The following is a 22,798-nucleotide window of genomic DNA, read 5'->3' on the forward strand; positions in this document are numbered from 1 at the left end:
TCATAATTAATTTTACTTAACCCAAACTGAATGAAAGCTACAACTTCACTTATTCTGCTGGTCTAGAACCAGACACAACTCCGTACAAGACAAAGTATCAATGCTGCCCCAGCCCCAAAATGGGTTGTGAAGTATAAAACAAGGAAAAACCTATTTGGAAACTAAACCCCATAGAAACAAAAGAAAACACTAGGCAAGTCAGCATCACTGCCAGAGGAACCAAGGCAAAAGCAAGCTCTTAAAATTATTACTACCCTAAAACAGTTATTACTTCGGGCTTGGGTTTTTTGTTGTTGCTTTGCTTTGTATTTTAAATAGGACATATTTGTGAGACATAAGCAGGTTTCAGGACTGAAAGTATGAATGCATTCACATAGAAGATTGACACACAACCAACCAGGACTGCTCACCAGCACAGCAAACAAGTGCTGAGTGGAGACCAGATGTCAAGGGTACCATAGGGCAGACAAGTCAACCTCCACACTGTCAGGCATAGCTAACAGCAGAGATGAGTTAGAAAAAGGAAAAACAAAACAAAACACAACCCAATCACTATTCTAACAGAGTTCTGAATGTCTTGTTGCAATGTTGACATTGCATTTCTCAAAACCAGAAAAAAAGATGTAATATAGGGGGAGGGAAAACCCCCTAAACCTCAAACAAACCCAAATTAAAAGAACAGAAGTCACCATTATTTATGTACCCTCTGCAGTGGTTCAGCACTAACGTGTGTTTGATCCATCTGAAGTCTTACCAGATGCATTTTCTTTTACTTCTTTATTAATAGCAGATTTATGAATATGTTGCATTAGTTTTAGCAGATCATGCCAACGCTTCTGCCTGTAGCAAGTCTGAATGTGTCCCAAGAATGTTTGATTTTTCTTCCTAGAGAATGTCTGAGAGAAGAGTTCTTCAAAAGACTCTCGCAGAGGGAGCCAGATCAGCTTGTTATCCACAGGCTTGTAACTGAAGAGAAGCAAAACAGTAATTCCTCATGTGAGACAGAGTTATCTGTGAACTTAAAAAAGAAAACAACTCCAAAACCAGTTACTTGTAACAACAATATGCTGCATGGATGAAGCCTTGTTTCTGAAGTTTTTTACTCAACTAACAAACCATGTAAAATTGCACATATTTAAATGTACCTCATGAGGCGATTTTGTAAAGACAGGAGCACCCTGACAAGCAAAATATTTGTAATACTACCAAACAGTATGTCCAGTGAATATTACATCAGATTTCTATTGAACAACTTAGCCATTTTTAAAGACATCGGGCTGTGTTTCTGAATGACGCAATCACACACGGCTCTGCACACAATTCAGTGAAATTTCTCTGTTCTGCAGCAAGGACAAGAGGGTTCCTGCATGCAAACATGTTTCTTAAGACATACATCCTACTATTAAACAGATACTGCCCATTTGTTACACAGAACAGACAGAACAGTGGTCAGTGACTCACCCCCCTAAGAGATCTGCTGTGTCACTTTGTTGGTTCATGTTGACAACCCTCAAACGTTGTCCTTGAAACAGAAATAGAAAGCGCCATCAGCTTGTGGTTTGTTCATTTGTTGTTTTTTAAATTATCTTCACGTAAGTTACAATTTTCACTCATTATTTACCTGTAATGTGAGCTAGGTACTGAACTGTTGAAGTTTTGCCAGTTCCTGTTTCACCAACCAAAAGCACAGGCTCTCCTTTGACAACACACACTGCAAGCTGTTCAATCAATACTGCAGATGGCCGTGTGGCAGCAAAGGTATGTTTTGCCCTGAAAAAACAAAGCAAGTTACTCAAAACTAAGATTTATCAAGGAGCTCATTCCAATTTTACCTTCACCATTTTTTAGTGGAGGGGTTTGATTTAGGATTTTTTTTTAATATAGGTCTGAAAAGAAATAGTTCTAAGACATCCTTCTAAGATACTTACTTTTCTCAAGATACAACCTAAAAATTCAGGGTTTCCAAGTAACTTCCTGGCCAATGGAGTTAGCAACACATACTACAAAAATCTCCCTTTACAAAGGCAGATCCATCAAAATCATTTTATAACTGCTGTGGCTCCACACTGCTTTGAAGACACTCTAGTTCAAAGAAGCTGAAAATCTCTACGGCTTTATCTGCCAGAAGCACAATGCAGACAACTCTTAAAGACACACAAGGTAAAACTAAGATCGCAAGGGAAAGAACTCTCACATTCCTTTCATTAGGGTGAGAATACCCAATTCACATTTTCCTTAAACCTGTGACTTGCAGTCTATTCTACTCCACCACAAAACATTTCAATTCACATGGAAACTACAGGATATTTTACCTCTGTACAGTGAGAGCCTGGTTCTGCTTCTTCACAAGATGCACTCTTCCGACAGAGACTTCTTGTTCCCTTATTGAAATTTCTGGTTTATAGAGTTCACAGAAGAACTCCACCTGTGAAAAAAGCATCAACATTTCCAATACTAATGCTGCTTACATCACACTAAGAACACCCACACTATGCTACCAGCATTACTTTGCAGCAAGCTAATTTTTAATGGTAAAATTCTAGATTTTTCAGGTTTTAAATACACATCACCTAAAACAGTGAAGGACCTCAGAAGTGTTTTTATCTGTACAAGCAACTTTCAGCTTAATAACTTCATAATAGTCTTTGCCACTCTATTTCTACTTCACCTACTTCCGTGGTAAGTTCAACTACATAAACTTGAACTGTTATTTTAACAATAAACAAACAACCTCCCTTAAAAAAAACCCTTTGTGTAAAGAAGGGTATTTTGCCACTTGCAGGGAATAATACACTCCTGTAATGAAATAATGCAAAGAAGGACAAAGAGAAAAACCCACAGAAGTTTCAGGGATCCATCTGTCAGCTTACAGGAGGGAATTTGATTTGCAGACTTCTACAGTCAGAAATAGTTGACAAGGAAATGATTTAGTTTAATTCTGTCATTTATAGAGCTCCAGAGAGGCAGCTTATTTTGTAATCAGTGAGTACAGAACAAGTAGCAGTAAAGATCACGTTTCCCTCTGATCTCTCTGTTTAAATGATTAACATGCACTGTAAACCACCTAAGAAAAAACCACATTCTTTACTACCCTGTGCATCTAGTGATATCATGTGCTTAGGCAGCTGTGCAATCCTTTTGCATCATGAGGCCATTTGCTCTAAAACAGGTTCCCTGGAACCCTCAGATTAAAAAAAAAAAAAAAAAAAAAAATGCAGCTGAATATAAAATAGGAGAAAAACAGATCCTGGGATGGAACAGAGTGCAAAAAATCTGTTTGGGACAGAGAGGTGGGCATAATTTTAAATAAAAAATAGCATAACATGTTACAGAATAATTGCAAGCTATATAATACAGAATACTACCAATAAAGATTATGTTAATTATAGCTCAACATACCTTTTTTTTTGAAATGTTTAGGTAACTTCCAATAACTTTTGCCATTTTCTGTCTGCTCCCTTGGTTGGACAACATGGCTGTGAAACAGTCCAGTGCCTGTCAAGGAGAAAACCAACTTGTTGAACACTAGTTTTGTATGATTTTATCTGACAAGCACCATCTTAATAGAAACGAACCCAAATCCAATCCAACCATTGCAAATAAAACTATTTCACTGTCCTCAGATCAAGTCAAACAACAGAGTTCAAAAAGATGTAACAAGGACTTCTAAACTCTGTAATGTAGTGGGTTTCTACCAAAAGCAAAAACTTTTCAATGCCCAGTCACAAAAGCTTTTTTTAGATGAATGGACCAAAATGGAGAAGGAAGCAACATCTCAAAATTGCCTCTGACTGATGCACACCCAAAAAATTCCCAACCTAGACTGTAGACTGATCAACAGGGAAGTAGAAACGCAGCCCCATGTTAGAAGACAAAGAAAGGTCTCAGTCATATGCAATCCCAGCTTGTATCAGTTAAAATTATATGCACCATGCTGTTTGTATGACAGCAGTAAAGTCTTTCATCACCTTACGGCAAGCAACTTTCCTAGTAGCAACAAGAGCTTCTGATTAGAGATTATCACAAACATTCCAACCACAGTCCAATTGCTTCAAACAAACCCCAAAAAATTCCCATCTCACATCCCCAAAGAGAGTATTTTGTGAGACAATACTAGAATTTGGGTAATCAATTTCTAGATCAAGTCTTACCGCACCTCCTGAAAAATATTCACTGCTGTGGTTGAAGAGTTACTGTCAAAGTTGTAAGCAATCCTGCTGCACCAATTCAGTAGGTCTCTAAAAAGAAAAACCAAAAAGATTTGGTACAAACATGCCAAAATACACATCACCTTCTTTCATGTTCAGCTTAGGCCATGACACCATCTTCTGGCAGCTGCATGTGTAGTTGTTGTGAAAATTGTACATGGGAAGACACAAAGAGGTTGATAACTCTGAGGAGTAGCTGAGCACAAAGACCAATGTTGCTTATAAGCAGGTAATACATACTCCACTAAATCATAATGCAACTATGAAACTGAAAGGTGTTAAAGAATCCAGAAAAGTATAAACCCCTCATTTTTTCAAGATACAGATTCCTTATCAACAACAAGATCTTCCAAAAGGCAAGGAAAGGGAACTTTGTTCTAGAAAAAAACAATGTTCTTATGTTCCACAAAAATATTAGGTACTACCCACACCTAGTATTTACTAACTAATTCACAAAGCACTACTGGTTACAGAAATTCCAGATGAGTAGAACTGACATTTGGTAGGAGAGGAAGAAATAATTCAGCATCAAGCTACATTTCATCACAGAATTTCTGAAATTCAGAGTACATTACAGATACAGTTATTTTCAGTCGCCTTAAGTTATAATGCTGAGAATGTTCAGTATGAAACAATTTAGATAATATACTCAGTTGCTGAAAACATTATCTTCTAGCTACTGAGAGAACATTATACAGCACCTTCCAGTTTTTACTTAGTACTGATATCTCGTGTTAACAATAATTAAGAATAAATTCATATGGCCTGATACCAACTAAGCACTGCATATGACAAAACCTACACATTCCCCCACATCCACCAAAAAGGAAGTACAGCAAATAGGAAGTTTAAATAATCCAGAATGAGTTTCTTTAAATGATATATTGATCATTATTTTAAAACAAAAAATGTATTTTCCCAGTTTTTGCAAAATTCCCATTTAATTATTCAAGCTTTTACAATTATTTTTAAAAAATTAAGAAAAATAACAAAAATAAACCCTTCTATCTCTGTAGCTAGCTGACTTCCAATAAACATGTAAGAAAAGACAACCTTAGAGATAGTTCTCGTCCTTCCAGATTTGGTTTCTTATGTTCTGATCTAGATTCTGATGCTGCTTCTGATGTGTGACTGGAGCCAGCAGCACAGTTTTCTGGTGACTGATACTTGTCTCCCGCAAGGTCCATGAAAATTTCTAGCAAGTGATCTGTCACAAGAGCAAGGCTGGGGTATCTCCTTTGGAGGACCTGAAAGAAGAAACAAAAAAGAAAAAAATGAAACGAAACAACAAAACAAAAATCCCACCTGCACTGGAAAGAAACCAACCCTGGTTTTTACCAGGAGATGCTTCAACAGATACTTTAGCTAGCAAGCTACATGAAACTGCTCCCTTGCAGTCTCTGATCTGAAGAAAACAGAAGTTATCATGACTACTATGATACTGATTTTGATGTCAAAAATGAACTTTGCCAACTCAACTCTACTCCAATTCATTTAATACATTCACACAAATACAAATACCTACAGGAAGAACGGAAAGTACATTCAATCCTATCTGAAGCCAAACCATGACCACACAACTTTATAGCTGATTACAGAAGTCCTTATCTCCCACCCTTCTTTTTATGAATAAATTCATTTGAGCGTTCAAATTGTCTTTTCACTGTGCTGACAAAGGCACTTTAAGGGATAATCTCCTTCTGTAGTTTCCTTTCAGCTCAGTTATCTCCACTAAAGTTGCCAACCAAAATATTGCTTCCCAAAATTACTTTTCACAGACATAGGCCAGGAAAACTGGTCCTAACCTGCCTGACTGACTTTTAAGATTAACAAGAAGAACATGAGTCTGTTTTCAAGGCAAGCAGGTCGGTGTTCTCGAACATTGTCTCTTCTATTACTACTACTGAATCTTAGTGCTTAATCTATACATTTTCGTGACTTAAGCTTTAAAGTTGCAGAAAAATAATAAAGAGAACCTAGTGGTAAGCAACATATCTAGCCCTCAAGTTTTGTTTCTTCATAAGGTTTTGATAATTGTTCTTGCCCCATTCCTAACAATTAGCTGACAAATGACAAGAAAGGAAAAAAAACCACACAGATATTTAAGGCCACCTAGTGACCTAGTGCTGGCTGCTGAATGAGTCCAAATGAGTGAATAAATTCTACTGAAAAAACTGTCTTCTTCATTCTAGAAAACTCAGAACTGTCTCCTCAACTCTTCTGCTAGACACTATTCACTACCTTTTCTCTTAACTGAGGGTCTTGTAGGACCAGATCCTGTTTTGAGCTCTGTATCACACGGAGAATCTCCAGAGAATTCTATTTTCATATGAGCCTTAGGCTGCTTTAATCTTCTTAAGAGCTACACAAAGCAAACACTTCCCAGAGATGCTAACAAAAGAAAGATGTTAATAGAAGCAATTATTTTTAATTGATAACTGACCAACCATTTTTCAACTCAAAGCTTATAATTAGAGTGAGCTCAATTTTCTTTTTTGCTATTTCTCTCTGCTTTCAAGTTTCTGTGGGCTAATAAGTGGCAAAGTAACTTGATTCTTAGACCCACACAAAGTGGAATTGTGTCTGTCAAGGCAAGTTCCAGGAATCTTTGTTCAATTCACTTCAAATTTTCCTGACAAACTGCCTGTTTACTTCAAAATTGGCAGCATAAAGCTGAAATTGTAAGGGTCTATTGTGGAACTTGAAGATAAAAATAAGGATTCAATTAACTACTGAAAAACATTTATTACCCTAGGTTGAAACAATTATTCACATGCCACAATGGAGCAACGCACCCCATACCTCCTTGAGTTCTCCTTTGCTCATGTTATCCAGATGTATTTTGGTCCAGTATTTGTCCAGAAGAGCAGCATGGCTGCTTTGCTGCCTGTACCAACCTCCACCACAGCTGAATATCCTAAATCAAAACAACATGAAGAAACACAGCATGTTGAGCGTGGCTGAAGAATTCAGCATTTTCAGTGCATTTCTGTGCATCAAAGAACATGTTACATAGAGCTGCTACAGCATAATGCAGCAGGCATGAACGACACTGTCACTGTACTGTGATGTACCCTACCCTGCCTAACCACACTTCCTGAATTGCCTATTATCACAGTGTTTTTCTTCCTATAATGCAAAATCTCCACAGAAATTCTTTTTCTGAAAGACTTAACTTACTGTCGGCTGTCTATCAGAAGCAACATATGGAACCCTTTGTAAAGGGAGAAACCTGACAGAAGTGGCCTGTGAAGTATCTTAAAGGATCTGTGCTCTTACTGCAGAGATGCAGGAAAAGCATCTCTAGCTTGTCCCCTCCACATTGGTTTATGATTATTCTTCCTCATCCTCCAGACTCAGCTCTTGCCATCATACATTTCATTCCCTTTGTTCTTTTACTGCAGCAATAACTATTCAGCCATGTGGCTTTTTACCCACTGTGGAAGTAGCCTTGCACATGCAAAATATTAGATTTGGGGTTGTGGTTTGGCTTTTGTTTTCTGGTGGGTTTTTGTTGGTTTTTTCTTCTTTGTTGTATTGTGTTTGGTTTCAATTGTTAAATACTATTTCCCAGCTGTAAACTCAACAGATTTAGGGAAACTACTCTAACTAGCCCAATGAAGACTATAATTTGCTGCTATACAAACTGTTCACTGATGTGCTAGCTTTGGCTGGGATAGAGTTAAATTTCTTCATAATAGCTGGTATGGGGCTGTGTTTTACATTTGTGACCAAAACAATACCGATAATCCAGGGATGTCTTAGTTACTCCTGAGCAGGGCTTCCACAGATTCAAACCCTTTTCTGCTTCTCACCCTGCCTCAGCATAGAGGGTACACAAGCAGCTGGGAAGGGACACAGCCAGGACAGCTGATCCCAACTGACCACAAGGATATTCCATATCAGATGGGATCATGCTTAGCATATAAAGCTGTGGGAAGAAGGAAGGGTGAGGATGCTCAGAGAGATGGCGTTTGTCTCTGTTTGTGTGGAAACCTTTTGCTTTACCTAAATTCTATCTCAACCCAAGATTTTTCCCACTTTTACTCTTCCAGCTCTCTCCGCCATCCTGCTGCAGGGGAGTGAGCGAGCGCCTGTATGGTGCTTAGTTGCTGACTGAGGTTAAACCATTACAGCCATGCCTTCAGAAATAAAAATTATTAGGAAATGAGGCAACCAAAAGAGTTGAATACAAAAGACTCAATTCCAGAAAAAATAGATCAGAAGAAAAGAACTAATTTACAGAAGAAAGACAAAAGCAGGAAAATATGTTAAAGGCTTTGAAATAAACTATAAAAGATTTGAAAACAGCTTCTATTGCTTGTTAATTGGAAATTGCTAAAATACTCCTACACAAGTATCTTGCACTTAAAAGTACCTTGGACTTAAAAATAGGATACCCATGCTCTCAATCTCATTTAAGTTCACAAACCTACCTTCTGGTTGCAAAAAATTGGAATCCTGGTGCTACTTTTAAACAGTCACCACGACCAGGAATCAGTAACTCTCTTTTCTCCAAAAGAGGAATCAGCACAGAGATCTGGAAAGAAAAAAAAAATTTTTTTTATGGCACTAACAGACAGCACAACCATCCACACTCATTTCACACTTGAGATGCTGGAGCAATGCCACGGAGCACCATTCCGTTGCCAGCAACTGCCATTCCCATAGATTGCACTTCCAAGTGATGCTAACAGGAATTGCAGAGTCCCCAGCAATTTTAATCAGCAGTGGAAGTCATAGGTGTAATGTTTACTTACCCTTTTTTCTCCTGTATTCAAATGTAATGATAAGAGAATGGAATAACAGCCTTTACACTGCAAGTCCAAACCGAAACTATTTATTTTTAAATTATCAAATGACTTATTAGACACTTCCACACCAGAAGCTTTATTTTCTTTATCTGCCCAAAGAAAGATGACCTGTATCTCAAAGATGTCATTCTCAAACATCAACCTTTTCCAGTGTATACACTGCTACCCCCAGGAGAGCCTGGGGTCTATTTAAAAAATCTACCCTTTCCCAGAGAAGGACAGTAATGGTGGTGGAAGAAAGAAGGGAGGTATGACCACACCGACTGCTCAGCACAGAGGGAGGCACACAGAGATCCTTTGATATGGAGCAGACAGGATGCCTGCAGGGAGGACCTGAAGAAAGGGATTTGATGAATGCAGGATACTGTTCAGGGTATGCTTATCATGAGTGCAATGAGTTGAGTCCACAGAAGCAAACAAGTGCACGACCCCCTAGCAGTGAACTGTCTGTACATACAAGCAGTATTCATTTGCTTTCTTATTTTCTATTTCTAATATCAGAAGCCTAGAACCTAATAAACAAACTGACAGGTTATTCAGTCACACAAAGGATGCTTTATGGAACAGATATGAAAGGAAACCACCAGCAGAATGTCCAGCAAGCCTACGCAGCAAAGCATCTCTATCACACCATTCTTGCAAATGACTTGTTTTCAGTAGCCATTACTTCAAGAGGCAAGGATGACTGACTAACTAGTTGTTCTGGAGCCAAAAACCAGGAAATCTTAGACCTTATAATGCTTAGTGCAACAGCACATTTTTAATATGTAAGAAATGTGTAGGAAAAGATGTGGAAGGAAAAAAAAGCCCCACACAACAAAACACCAAAAAGAAAATCTTATTAACAGCACCAGCCTCATACATTGACAATATTCTGCGGTGTTCAGGACCACATTTGGTTTCAAACACCAAAACATTATTAAATAGACACATTATCAGCTCATTATCAGTGTCAATTTCAGTCTCCAGAGTGAAATCTGGCATTAGTGGCAGGGTCATGACTACTCTGTAACAAAGACAAAAACTAATGACGTGTGCAAATATGCGAACAGACATGAATTCTTTCCAAGCCCTTCTAAAGCAGCAGCATTTTCAGCGTGCTGCTACAAAACCCTGGTGATTAGACTCCCAAAACTGCCACCACGGGCATAAAGACCAGTACTTTAAAACAAACATAAAGGTACATACCACATCCAGAGGAGCATAATCAATATCCTCCAGAAGTATCCAGTGACCTTTGGTCACAGCTTGAGTCAAGGTCCCAGGCTGCCACACAAACTCCCCTGGTACATCTGTGCATCGATACATGCCCAGCAGCGTCTGTGACAGAAACCATTGGCACATCAGAGACCAGGCACCACATCCCCAGAGAAAAGGAGGGCAAATAGGACCAAAGTTGGGACATAAGTGACATTCAGCCTCCACCTCACTAAACGATCTGTCTGGCAATCTCTGCCCAGCATTGCACTTTTTCTAATTAAGAAGAAAGGTTTCCCCCTGCCTCCAGTGGCAATTTAACTGAATCATAATAATTAAAACAAGCCAGGTAATTGGAAGTGGATTTAGGAGCTGTGCCATCCTAATTTACAAGGGACCTAAAGTAACACAGAAGACTGGGGTCTAGGGTCACACTGAACTTTATTTCATGCTTTCAAAAAGTCTGTGACTAAGGTAGTAAAAGGAACTATAAAGCAAGTTATTCAAAGGTAAAATCCAGTCAAAGCTTTGCTTTTCTCTCAAATTGACACTTCAATATTTAAGCATTGCTTAAAAAATTGAGTTTATGATTTTACTACTACATATTTTATACCTTGAACTTCATCACTTTTTCTTAAATATGATTGTCTTAAGTCTTGTATATGAGACGAAACAGTTGTGAGATGGTGAAACCAGGTGTTCCATGCAAGCAAACAAGGTGCTCATGCATGCTAATAAAAACCTTCTAATAACTTCTTGTGGATACTAACCACCCTTGAAAACTAAAAATAAATCGTGCCAAACAACATAAATCACAACTCAAGCTCCAAAATTCTATATGCAAAACAAGAAGTACATGAAATTACCTACAGATAGAGCTTAATCATTAATATGTAACTGCAAGTCACCTCAACATTCCAGTATCTGACTTTATCTCACCTTTATCGCAAAAAAAAGGCATCAGATTAAACTGACATTAGCTCACTTAAACTGAAATAAAAGTGTTCATACAACCTTTGGCACCAGAATCCTGCTTTTTCCAATACCAATCAATTTTTTTTATATTTTAAAAAAAACCATCAATAGAGCTCTTCCACATAAAAAAAAAGCCCTGATAAAATATAATTTGGATGACACAGGTTCAGCACAATTATGCAAAGAATTTAAAACCTACTGGAAAATAACTGCTATTTTTCTTGTTTGTTTATTTATTCATTCTCATCAATAGTAAGACCAGTACTAATGAGTATGGCAGTGTAGGGTCCTTGAGTGAAAACATTATATTATTAGAAAATTAAGTCCATGCTTTAAGTAAAAGTTATGTCTCATGATCCAACCATAAAACAAATCCATCAGTTACCTTACTATCAGTTTGATCTCCAAGCTGAACTTTCAAAATATGAGGAGGTTTTGCTCTTCCTGTAACAGCTGCTAAATATTCAATTAAAGAGGTTTTGCCACATCCTATTGGTCCTTCTAATAAAACAGGAGTCTGATACGCTACAGCAATAGCAAGGTTTTGAAGATTTGTGAAGGCAGATTCAACCAAAACAAAACTGTTGGTGTTATTTTCCTGTTCAAACATAAAATTTGGGTTACTACACTGAATTTGCTTTTCTTACAGTTGTACAACATAGAACAATTAGGAAAGTGAGTCTAACAACAAGAAAAATTTTGGCCTGCAGATCTGCATATCAAATAAAATAAGGGAATCTAAAGTTGTATTTATTGACAGGTATTAAAATAGATTTAATCCAAAACCTATTATAGGTGAAACACTTAATGGAAAGTATACATACAATTTGATCCTAAGGGGAATTCACACCAAGTTGTCAGTACAGGCATAGTAACTATTCAGTCATAACTCATGTCAATCAAATACAATTTGCAATGTAAGTGAAATTCAGTCATCAGAATGGGTCCAAATCACAGAACAAATCAAATAGCAGTTGCATTCGAATGACGCAAATATGAATATTAAATGAATGAATATGAGTATTTACTTCTTTCTGTAGAGGCCAAAGTACAAGATCATTAAACTCAGTGAATGAAAAAAAAAAAAAAAAGGTATATTCAATAACATTTTCATTTTATTCAAAATTAAATGAATGCAGTTTATTGAATGGCAATTAATCAATGCTACAGATAGTCTCCAAATATTTAGACTCTTACAGTCATATCAATATATGGCACAAAAAATAGTGCTTTGTGCCAAAAGGCTCAGAGGAAAGAAATCACAGCATTAAAATGAGTGTCTTGTATTTAAGTCTGACCTTTTTTCAGATATAGCTTGATGTACTTCTCTGGAAACAAGAGAACCTGCTTCCCCTCACAGTTTGCTCCTACATCTTCATCAGACCTCCTAAGCTGTCACTGGAACCTCCCTATTGTAACTGGAACTACACTGTAGACCAGATCAGTGAAATACCTGTGGCTATTAAAAAAATAAAAGCATTCCTTTCAGGGAAGTTCTCTCCTCCCTCATAGATAATGAGTATTCTTTCAGTAATCCAGTTTACTGCATGGCCTGGCTTCAGCACAGCTGCAACAGCTGTGATGCTGCCATGGGAGTAAGAATCTTCTTAAACAGCTCTACAGTTTCCTCTCCTACAGCAAATTTCAAACCACTCTCAATCCCATAAAAAAATCCCAAAAGGCTAGAAAACAGTGAATTCAAAAACAGAAGCGGGGAGAAAAATGGGGGGGGGGAGAGGGGAGGGGAAGAGGAATCTGGAGGAAAAATCCTCTTTCCTTGCTTCTGCTACTCAAACAATTCTAGACACTAGTAGTCTTCATTCATTTCTTTGTCCTGTTGTAGATCACTATTACAAAATTAAACAAAAAACTCAGCTAAGAGCAAAAACTGCTACCTAAAGGAGAAAAACAGTCAGGAATACTGGCTGTAGCTACAAAGAGGGATCTGGAGAGCTTAAGTTGAATAGCAATTAAAAAGAAAAAAGGTTAAATACTGTTTGTTTAAATACATTTAGCCTTCGATGGGCTTCCCAAAACTGTAAGGCACTATAGTCTGCATTACACTTTCTCAAGTGGTGACAGTAAATTCTTGTTCACTTCCTTTCCCCTTTCTCTGCCTTCCAGAAAAGTTTAAGTAGCAGCCTTTTTTTTTTCCATAGAAGAACTGAGCATATGTTTGGAGAAAGGCTGCATATAAGATGCCTATATAGCACAAAAAAAACCTATGTCATGCAGGTAGAAGCATCTGTCCTAGATCCTGGCTTTAGTCAGCTATGGATTATTACCCTGAGATTGGAGTTACTATGTAAGGCTGAATATTCTTTTGTAATATGTTTCTACAAACTGCTACATGAAGGTAAAGTGAACAGCACTATTGTTCCTTCACTGCTTCACTCCACTGCAGAGCTTCTTTGTGGTGTGTGTATTATGCAACACTAGTTTACAGCACACACTGAGAAAGATACACACATTACCCATAGTATCTCAATGCCATCTAATCAGGAAATAAAGTCAGTTCACTGTACTTAGAAATTCCTAAACCAAAATGTACTGATTTATCCGTGGATTACATACCTGCTCTTCAGAAACATGCTGTAGTCTAGGCAGCACAATGCCACAGACAGCTACTACGTGTGCAGAGAGGTCGCCCGACACAATGTGTCCTTGTGCATAGTGCGGTTCCTTCTCCTTTTGCCAAAACGAGGAGTCTGGATTAGCCAAAACTAGGGCTTTTTCCACATTCTGCAGCTGAGATTCTTCTAGCAACCTGTGAAAGCCATGTTTATTAACTCAGCTGAAAGCCATCAAGAAAAACAAATAGTGTTCATGATTTTAAAAGTTCTTACTTTAGTCTGAAATGTATCAGCTCCTCAGGATTGAATATTTTCTTCAGGAAAGATAATTTATGCTCATCATTCATGCATGTAACCAGCGCAAGACAGTTTGAAGTATACCTGAAAATTGTATTTAGAATAAAATATGTCAAAACAGTCTTAAGAAATGTAGTTTGACAACTGTCAATTGCATACCAAAACATTAAGTTTGGAAAAACGTGCAGAAAACTTTATTCATAGAAATTATTTTAGCACTATGCTTAACATCCTTTCAGATTAGACAAATATCTCAGAACTGAGGAAAGCAATTCTGTCATGGCAGTTTTAATTTATACACCAATTAGCTAACATTTCTCTGAAGAACTGAATTATCAGCAGAAATGTAATAATGGAATGCACTTTCCCAAGTAAATGGAAGTTACCATACGAGACAAGGAATTGAGGTCATCTTTGCCCAGTTTTTTTTCTCCTACCATTTTCCTTCCACACTTGCATTTCATGCTATTTCTAAAGTAAACCTAATGCAATGAAATCAATTCTGAGTGCCTAAAAAAGCCAACAACTCCCAAGTCATGACTACATAAAGCTGTCTTGCAACAAAGGAATATTTAATATAAATCATAAACCAGTTTTCATTTATTATAACACTGGTTTTAATTTCCAAGAACAAAGTTTTGTTCTATGAGCGTGTTGGGGGGGAAGGAAGAGTGGGCAGAAGAAGACTGTTTCAGGACAAAAGTTTGAAAGTCAGCTCATTCACTTACTTAAGACTATTGGCTGAACACCAGGTAAAACAAATCTAGTCAATGAATTACAAGTCATCTCTCTTTTTCTGAGACTAAGCCTGTAATTTTGAAGAGCTTCATAAATGATTTGAAAACACTCTTGGTTCTGCCCTTCCTAAATTATACACCTTACTTAAAATATGTGTTACTAACACAATTCTGAATTTATGTTTTAAAAAGTGAACACTATTAGAGATCTTTTTAAAAATAAAAGGCACTATCAATACTACCACTGACATAAATAAGGTAGAGCATGTGATCAGGTTGAAGCTCTGCAGGCAGAAGCCTAACATCAAACATTGGACCAAATTCCCACACAAAGCCTGTAACAAGGCCAATATGAAGTGCAGCTTAAATAAGCCAAGTTTTACAGCCCCTGAGAAATCTATATACAAACAATTGAAAAAAGAACCAACCTGGGCAAACTGAAGTTATTTGGAAAGATTCTCTAGACCATAGTTTAAACACTACTAGCCTAAAATTCACTTTGTGATAGATCACGATAGATTTCAAAAGGTCAGTTAAGAAGTACAAGTACAGATACCATTGGTAGGGATTTCTGGTATTATTTGAAGATGCTTTCTATGGCATGTGAACACTGTTGATTAGAACTCAAGACACAGATAAAACCTCCATATCTTCTTCATTGAATAGATGTTACTTACCAACGGACTAAAGTGTCATGACTCCTTAGGAGTGGAACACACACACTCCAGTCCCATAGCTCCCGGAACACTGACTGCTCCTTTTGTAAAAATCTGTAGGCTGCCTCCATGAGGTCTCGTAACTTCATTCGTCTGCGCCCATATCGGACTGTGTTTGCATCTGAGCTCTCCAGGAAAAGCCTCTGGAAAACTGGTGATGTAGTTTTAAAGTATCTTAAAGCAAATCTTTAGAAGAGAGAGAGAGAAAGAGATGGAACACAGACATGTGAGTCAGAAGAAGGAAAACCAGACACTAATAAAAATGTCAGGGCACAGGTCCTAGGACAGTAACTGACATTACTAAGAACTAAGGCCTATAATTAACTTTATTCACTCGTGGGAAAGACAACCACTTCAGCAATCAGCTGACAACAGACACTTAACCTTATTAGAAATCATTACTTAATTATCAAGGGGAAACAGTACTGCCTTTGGTGAAAACTCTTTGATTGTTCTTGTTTACTGAAAAAGTAAGACTGATTCCTGCTTATGTACCTTTATATTCTAGCGGCCTAGAGATCTAATATTAAAGTCAGAGATTTTGGTTGTGAACTATTTTCAGGGCAGCTGTTTTGCTTTCCTGTACATCACAGATGAAAGCCACATTGTATCTTACAACACGATTCAACTAAAATAAACTGTGTTTGAGACTTGTATTTACTAAATAATTCTTTCCATTCAAAACACATCTGTTATTGTGGGAGACTATTCAAATCTTGACATCACCTCTCTTCACCAGGGAACATTAACAAGCACATACTGCCTGGATGAAATGTTAACTGCAATGCTAATGGTTAACGTCTCAAACAATTGTACATTTGCAAAAGCAGCAGTGCTTTGCTGAGGATGTGCAGGGTGACAGCCCAGGGGCAGAGGGGGTGAGCATCCACTGCCTGGGGCTACGAGCTAGGGTTTGGGCTATGTCGGGAAGAGGCTGCTAAAAAGCAAATCCTGCAAAGTGGGATAATGCTTTTTATCATGACAATGTCCTCCCTTACACAACTGGCTCAGGTGCAAAAACTCCCCTCGGGGAAAGTACCAGGACATTCACATGGGCCTGAAGGTTTTCATCCCTTCTGATGGGGCATAACTGGCTGAACTACATTAGAGGCAGCTGTCATGTCTTAGGAGGAGTCATAAATCAAAGAGCCCCGAAGTACCCCCAGACTCACTTTTAGGAACTTCCACCAGAGAACTGGGCATGATCCACAGTGTACAACTCTGCCCTGCCGGGGTGGGTACCTGGGCATTCTCACCTGAACCTGAGTGTTTATCAACCCAACAAATTTTATGTTTCATGGGCTTCCTCCATCCCCCGATGGATCAACACTTCGACCATTGCTTGGACCAATGGCCACTGAAACTGCGACATTTTTTATGCTTATATATTGCTGTATTTCTACAGATAATAACCAAAACAGCTACTTATTTCTTTTCCATTGCAACCAAATTGTTCTAAAATAAACAGCACATGCATATATATAAAAACATCAGTCGGTCTGTGTACTTCTCTCTAATCTGCCCCTAGGGATCTATTAACAAGAACCTGAGTTACCCTTGTCTCTGGGGGTTGTAACACTTCCTACGTTCAAACACTGACATCTCATTACTCACGGCAAAACATCAGGGTGGTCAGCAACCAGCTTGCTCATTGCTACACACAGCCTTTCATGCCGATCATGGTTGATCTGGCCACCAGCTTTAATAGCTTCTGCATTTCTTTCCAACAAATCCAGCAGGATGGGCCGAACTTGACGGCCGATCAATACAGTACATTCTTTATCCAGCAATAACTGTGCTAAAGTATTGAGGATGCACTGGCGATCCTGCTGAGTCCAAACCTAAAGGAATGGGAAGTAAGAACAGGTTAAATGGAAAATGATTTTGACTTTCAACTTCAGAACTATTCATGCAGAAGTCAGAGTGAATTTTACAGGAACAAATAGTTCAAAACCAGAAGGGAGTCCAAAATCCCAAAGCAAGTACTCAATTGACACAGTTCTCTGTATTAAAAAAAAAATTCCTTAAAAAAAAAGAGAAAGAGTAAGATGCAGAATGACACACTAAATAGGAATTACAAAGTAGTCCCAAAATCCTAAATCATACTTTACAACTGAAAGATAAAGCAAACAATTTACAGTATGTTTTTTTTAAAGAAAAAGATTAGGAAAATGTTATAACAACTAATACATCTTTCTGCCTAGAATTTCCATTGACCTTAACAGCTTGGTTTCATGAGAGCCACAAAACATTTAAGAATTTGAGTTCTTAAATTTATGTTGCTTCATGGTCACTCTCTCTTTACAAAAAAGAAGCATTTGATCAGTCATGATCACAGCCTTATTTTCATAGCTCTGACAGGGATTATAGCGAGCAATGCTCTTAACAAGAAGCAGCTCGTATCTGCAATTTTGAAGTTGAAAATCTTTTTCTTTTTATGCTGTTACACAAAAATGGTCATTCAGTGCTTTAAAATACAAGGAAAACATATTCGCATCTGTTAGAAGAAAGAAAAAAACCAAACCAACACACCTTACCCTCACATCTACCCCACCTACTCCCCCCAACCCTCTTAACTTTGTAACAACCCATTTCTTGTGTCTTACCCTTAAATTTCTCTGGTCTTTGAAGTTATGTTACTACCCAAGCATCTCTCCATTTCCATGATGCTTAACATATAATGCAGCATAAGTAATTTTGGAAATCAGGATTATGAATTTGCACTATAGCGGTTTTGCTCTTAACTCGGATGCTCCACGCTTCCCTCCCTTATTGAGTGAACCCTTAGCCAGAAGTATTCTGTAATTCAGGTACTTTTTTGCTTCAGCACCACATGCAGCCAATTTCTGCTTCTCCTAGGCTTTTGTTACTCGGGTAAAACCTGTTCCTGGTCTCACAGATGGGATGGTTTCATCGTTACAAGAGTGCAGTGGTCCTCTGAAAGGATGACCTCCTAAGGCTCTACCACCGTCCACACCCTCCTAGAACGCATGCAAACCTGTTCCTCGGTCTCCTGAATTTGAATAGACATTCACCCCTATACAGCATAAAAAGCCAGGGAAACTGACGTATATACACTACAAAGATCAAACCCATCATATTAATTGCAAGCAGTTTCTTACAGGCCTTTTGTTTGCTTTTAGAAGACATAAGTTTATCTTCCTCTCATCTACCACAGCAGCACAAAAAATAATTTTTAAAATGGAGTGAGGCCCTGTTCATTACAGGGAAGCAGATTTTGAGTGGCAAAATGACTGGTAAGTTGTTCAAAGGCAGAATGGCTCAAAAGAACCAGAAATAAACTCCACTGGAAAAAATAAAAAGTACCTCCAGTTTTCAAATCAATTACATCTTTGGCTGCCCAAACAAGGCACAACAGGGTGCTTAATTTACTAACCAGAGCTCTGAATATCTGAATAAAGCCAATTAACAATAAAACAATAAATAATGTGACTGATTCAGTAAATTCTGTATTTACATGTCTATGGTACAACAAATTCATGCCATTAGCAATTTTGTGAGAGGAAGCAGGTTTTTAATCATTTTGTGCAGTACCCTTAGGACATATAAAGCTGTTCAGAAATCACAGTGGCAACATTCTCATTCTACCAAGAGACTGTCTATCTGATTTCAGAGTCTAAATTAAAAATTTTATGGAAAAGCAGAATACCGTCAGAGGGGTTTTTTTAACTAAACATGGCTTTGTGAAACACCAGCTTTCTCAACCAATAGCAATAGACAGCTGATCTGAAAGTGTTCAAGCCTGGGATAGTAAATCTGCACATGTGGTTCCAAGCAGCTGCCTTAAGAAAGCATCACAAAAGACTGTGCCTCCAAACACAGAGCACATACACACACTGTCTCTATTATTAATGAGACACACGAAGCAGATACAGCTAGGATTGAGACCTGGAGTCAGACATGATCCCAGGTGCTGCTCTAGCAGCAGGATGAGCATCTCCTTCCCAACCCGCACAGTACATTTGCTCAGTGTACACAAGGTACAGAAATCTTTAATAATACCCAGCTTAATCCAAACCCTAAATTCATAAACTAATGGATCACAGCAATGAGCAATGTGGTCCCACATGAAATCCACACTTCTGCTCATGACTCACAGGTTACACCAGACACAGATTTAACAGTGGGATACTTCTAAAGAGTAGGAGGGCATAAGGGCCACACATGGGAAATCTTTCTTCCCCTCCAACACAGGAACTCATGTTGTTGTCTCTGTTCCACCACACAACAGCTCTACCACTGTATGACTGTGCAGCAATCAATTCAGCAAGATGATCCAAACTAATCTTTCTTATGAAGTCCTACACTGGGTGGGAAAGTTGAATGTATTTTCCAAATCAGCAGGCTTACTGGGCTCAAGATAAGAGAAGCAACACAAATGTGTGGCTTGGCCTTGGGAAGAGGCTAAAAGAAAACAGAGCAGCACCACTCTTTTTGGCAGCTGTTCAGTTCAGCAAAATAAACCAAAACACGAGCCTGCACTCTTCCTATAACCTATGCAGTTCAAGGGGGAAAAAAAAAAAAAGCAGGGGTGATAAGCAGTCTCACAGGGAGCACAAGCTGGAACTTCCTAAACCTCCTTCAACACATCTCTGACAGAGTCGGACAGATCTCTCCCGCACAAGAGAGGATGAAAGCAAGAAGTTTCTGGTTGACTTTGTATCATTAACACACAGTGTCCCAAAAATCACAGCACTTCAAAAACTAGCAGAAGGAGATGACAATACAGCCCAAGATGGAAGCCAAAGTGCAACATACCTTCCCTTATTTCTAATGCTACATGATGCAAAGTCTAACTAATCTTTCAAATAAAATGTTGAAGCCATATTTCAGTACGAAAAAACCTCTGCCTTAGTTGCCAGAGCATCAAGACATTTTTCTGGCAGACAATGGGTAGCTGTGTGAATTTAAGACCACTAGGTTACCTCATTTTTCCTACACTTATTAATATAAAGGAATAAAGGCACTTTTCAACATCAAATGCTAAGCCTGAAGGACTCTAAAGAAAAGCCTGGAATTATTATTAAGACAACTTTCACTGCTACATAGAAAAATGAAATGCCAAAATGAAGGATGCCAAGCTAAACCACCAAGACATTAAAAAGGAAAATCAAGAATGGTGTGCTCAAGATCTCCTGTCCACTTAGGATGGTTGCATAGACTAAAGAGAAGAAATATCCAAAGGGGTTAGATTTTTTGATATATATCTTTCCATATAAGCACAGTGGTAGATGCAAAGGACAGAAACAAGAAAGGGTATTTTTGCATTAAAGTTCCATTCCTAATAGTGTTTTAACCTTCACAGTAATTAACTTCTCTACTGAAATTACATGATCACAGGGAACCAAAATACATACATTTGCACAAAATTCACATTTGGAATTCTATGCAGGAAGACTTTCTGACACACCTTTGGTAACTCAGAGCCAAAAGCACATTCCACTTTGTGGAGACCCATTGTTTCTACAGTTTGCTTAAATTATTCAAAAATGTGAAGGTGGGAAACAGGTCCAGAGAGCTTTTCATCCCACCTTCCTCATTAAGAGCACCGAAATTTGCTGTATCTTTGCAGAGTTCATGGTATATAAAAATACTTTACAGAAAGGGCTCTAATTCTATTACATACCCAAGCACAGAGAACAAAACCTTCAATGACCACATGAACTGTGCCACACTATGAACCTTAAAAGACTGCTCCTTACTTAGCAGTTGTGGGCAAGTTTCATTCCTTTATGGAACACTGAAGAATAAGTTGCCAGAAAGACATAACGAAGCTGTACAGCAAAGAGAGCTCTAGATTTCCAGAATGCATGCTTCCTAGGTTAGATACAAAGCAGCTTGTAGGAAATCAGGTATGACGTTTAGAGACGGAGTTTGTTTACTGGCAAGACAAGCTTAAAATAATCCTAGAGCTGTAGCTTTCAAGCCTGGAAACAGCAATTCAGTTTTCAAAAGGATGCGTCATTGTTAAGTATTGTGCTGTTCCAGACTCCCTCTATACAATCACTCTAACAATTTCCACCTAGCAAGACTTTTAAACCTGAAGCATATCTCCAACCAGTCACCAAAAGGGAAAGGGAACAGTTTCTTTCCCAATCTCAGATCTCAGTGACTCACTTCTGGTTCACTGCTCCATCTGTCTGCTACAACATGCATCCACACCATCCCCGCCTCTATTTCTCAGCAGTTTCTCTCTCGAAAAGCAACTCTTCATCACTGCTTCCCACCAATTAGCTTCAACTCAGGAATATATATTCACATCAATTTTACTTTGATCCTGTGATTTGCGGCAACAGAAGAAAGAGCCATCTGTCTACCAACAAGGAAACTTGAGTACCAGTATGAAAGTCTTCCCCAACCATAACTGAGACAGCAACTCAGACTGAAAGCCAATATTCTGAAAAAATATGATACTTTAGACTTTTCATCTTCAAACAACTGGGACATTTCCAAGACACTCAAAGAGAAACAGAGACTTTGAGCCCCAAAATGTGTACACATCTTAGGGGCTTCAAAAGCTCTACCATGAAAAATATTAATAAAACAACATCTGATGTGCTGACATCCTGGTACTACATGTCTTCAAGCATTTCAGAGGAGAAAGGAGATCGGCCTTAACTCTCCTAGAAAGCAGGTGTGCTTTTCAGAGCTAAGGCAGCCTAAGCATGAAAGTGACTACAGGATCATGTTTCCAGCATCACTACAACCTGTGAGACTGTGATTAAAAAAAAAACCTCAAAGCAAAGCCTAGAAAATCAATGCTTGTTTTTATCCCACATGCTGCTTCAAGGTAATTAAAGAAGACACGAAAAATAGCATCAGGGTAGGGACTAGTTACTGTCTCAGTGCTTGGTAACAAAATGCCAACTCTCACTAACACGCTTCCAGAGTCACCTCAGGAGACACGAAGATATTGGACATTTTAACTGCGGGCCGAAGCGCAAAAGGAAGGGTCCCAGGATACAGATGAGGATCTTCCTCATGGGCTGCACCCGCGCATCCCTGAAAGGAGCGGGGGAGGCAAGAAACAGCATCAGGGGGAGAGAGAGAGGGAGAGACAGAGAGAGGGGGAGGCAGAGAGCGGGGATTAGCTCCCGCTGGCCGCCCGAGAGCCAGGGACGGCCGGGGGGGTCGGGCACACACAAAGCTGCCGGGAGGAGACGGCGGCACGCTCCCTCCGCTCCACAGTGGCCCCTGCGAGACGCGCCCGCACGGAGGGAGGACGGACGCGCGGGGGGCTACCGCCGAGCCCCGCGCCGC

At 38.7% G+C, this 22,798-nt stretch overlaps 1 protein-coding gene across 2 annotated transcripts in view; it reads right to left on the bottom strand.

The window, feature by feature from the left end:
- The window catches only part of MDN1 (midasin AAA ATPase 1), a 93,709-nt gene that overhangs the window by 70,722 nt on the left and 189 nt on the right, over positions 1 to 22,798 (bottom strand). For both annotated transcript variants that reach the window (XM_048297244.1, XM_048297243.1), the window contains exons 2-16: positions 17,132 to 17,358; positions 15,479 to 15,703; positions 14,041 to 14,148; positions 13,769 to 13,961; positions 11,580 to 11,792; positions 10,211 to 10,342; positions 8,645 to 8,748; positions 7,011 to 7,125; positions 5,262 to 5,455; positions 4,157 to 4,238; positions 3,400 to 3,495; positions 2,313 to 2,425; positions 1,622 to 1,770; positions 1,462 to 1,522; positions 755 to 966 (exon numbers count right to left, since the gene is read on the bottom strand). In XM_048297244.1, coding sequence (XP_048153201.1) covers positions 755 to 966; positions 1,462 to 1,522; positions 1,622 to 1,770; positions 2,313 to 2,425; positions 3,400 to 3,495; positions 4,157 to 4,238; positions 5,262 to 5,455; positions 7,011 to 7,125; positions 8,645 to 8,748; positions 10,211 to 10,342; positions 11,580 to 11,792; positions 13,769 to 13,961; positions 14,041 to 14,148; positions 15,479 to 15,703; positions 17,132 to 17,358 — 2,224 coding nt within the window. The remainder of the gene's footprint in view (positions 1 to 754; positions 967 to 1,461; positions 1,523 to 1,621; positions 1,771 to 2,312; positions 2,426 to 3,399; positions 3,496 to 4,156; positions 4,239 to 5,261; positions 5,456 to 7,010; positions 7,126 to 8,644; positions 8,749 to 10,210; positions 10,343 to 11,579; positions 11,793 to 13,768; positions 13,962 to 14,040; positions 14,149 to 15,478; positions 15,704 to 17,131; positions 17,359 to 22,798) is intronic.

The sequence above is a fragment of the Corvus hawaiiensis genome, chromosome 3 (assembly GCF_020740725.1).
Source record: "Corvus hawaiiensis isolate bCorHaw1 chromosome 3, bCorHaw1.pri.cur, whole genome shotgun sequence".
Taxonomy (NCBI): domain Eukaryota; kingdom Metazoa; phylum Chordata; class Aves; order Passeriformes; family Corvidae; genus Corvus; species Corvus hawaiiensis.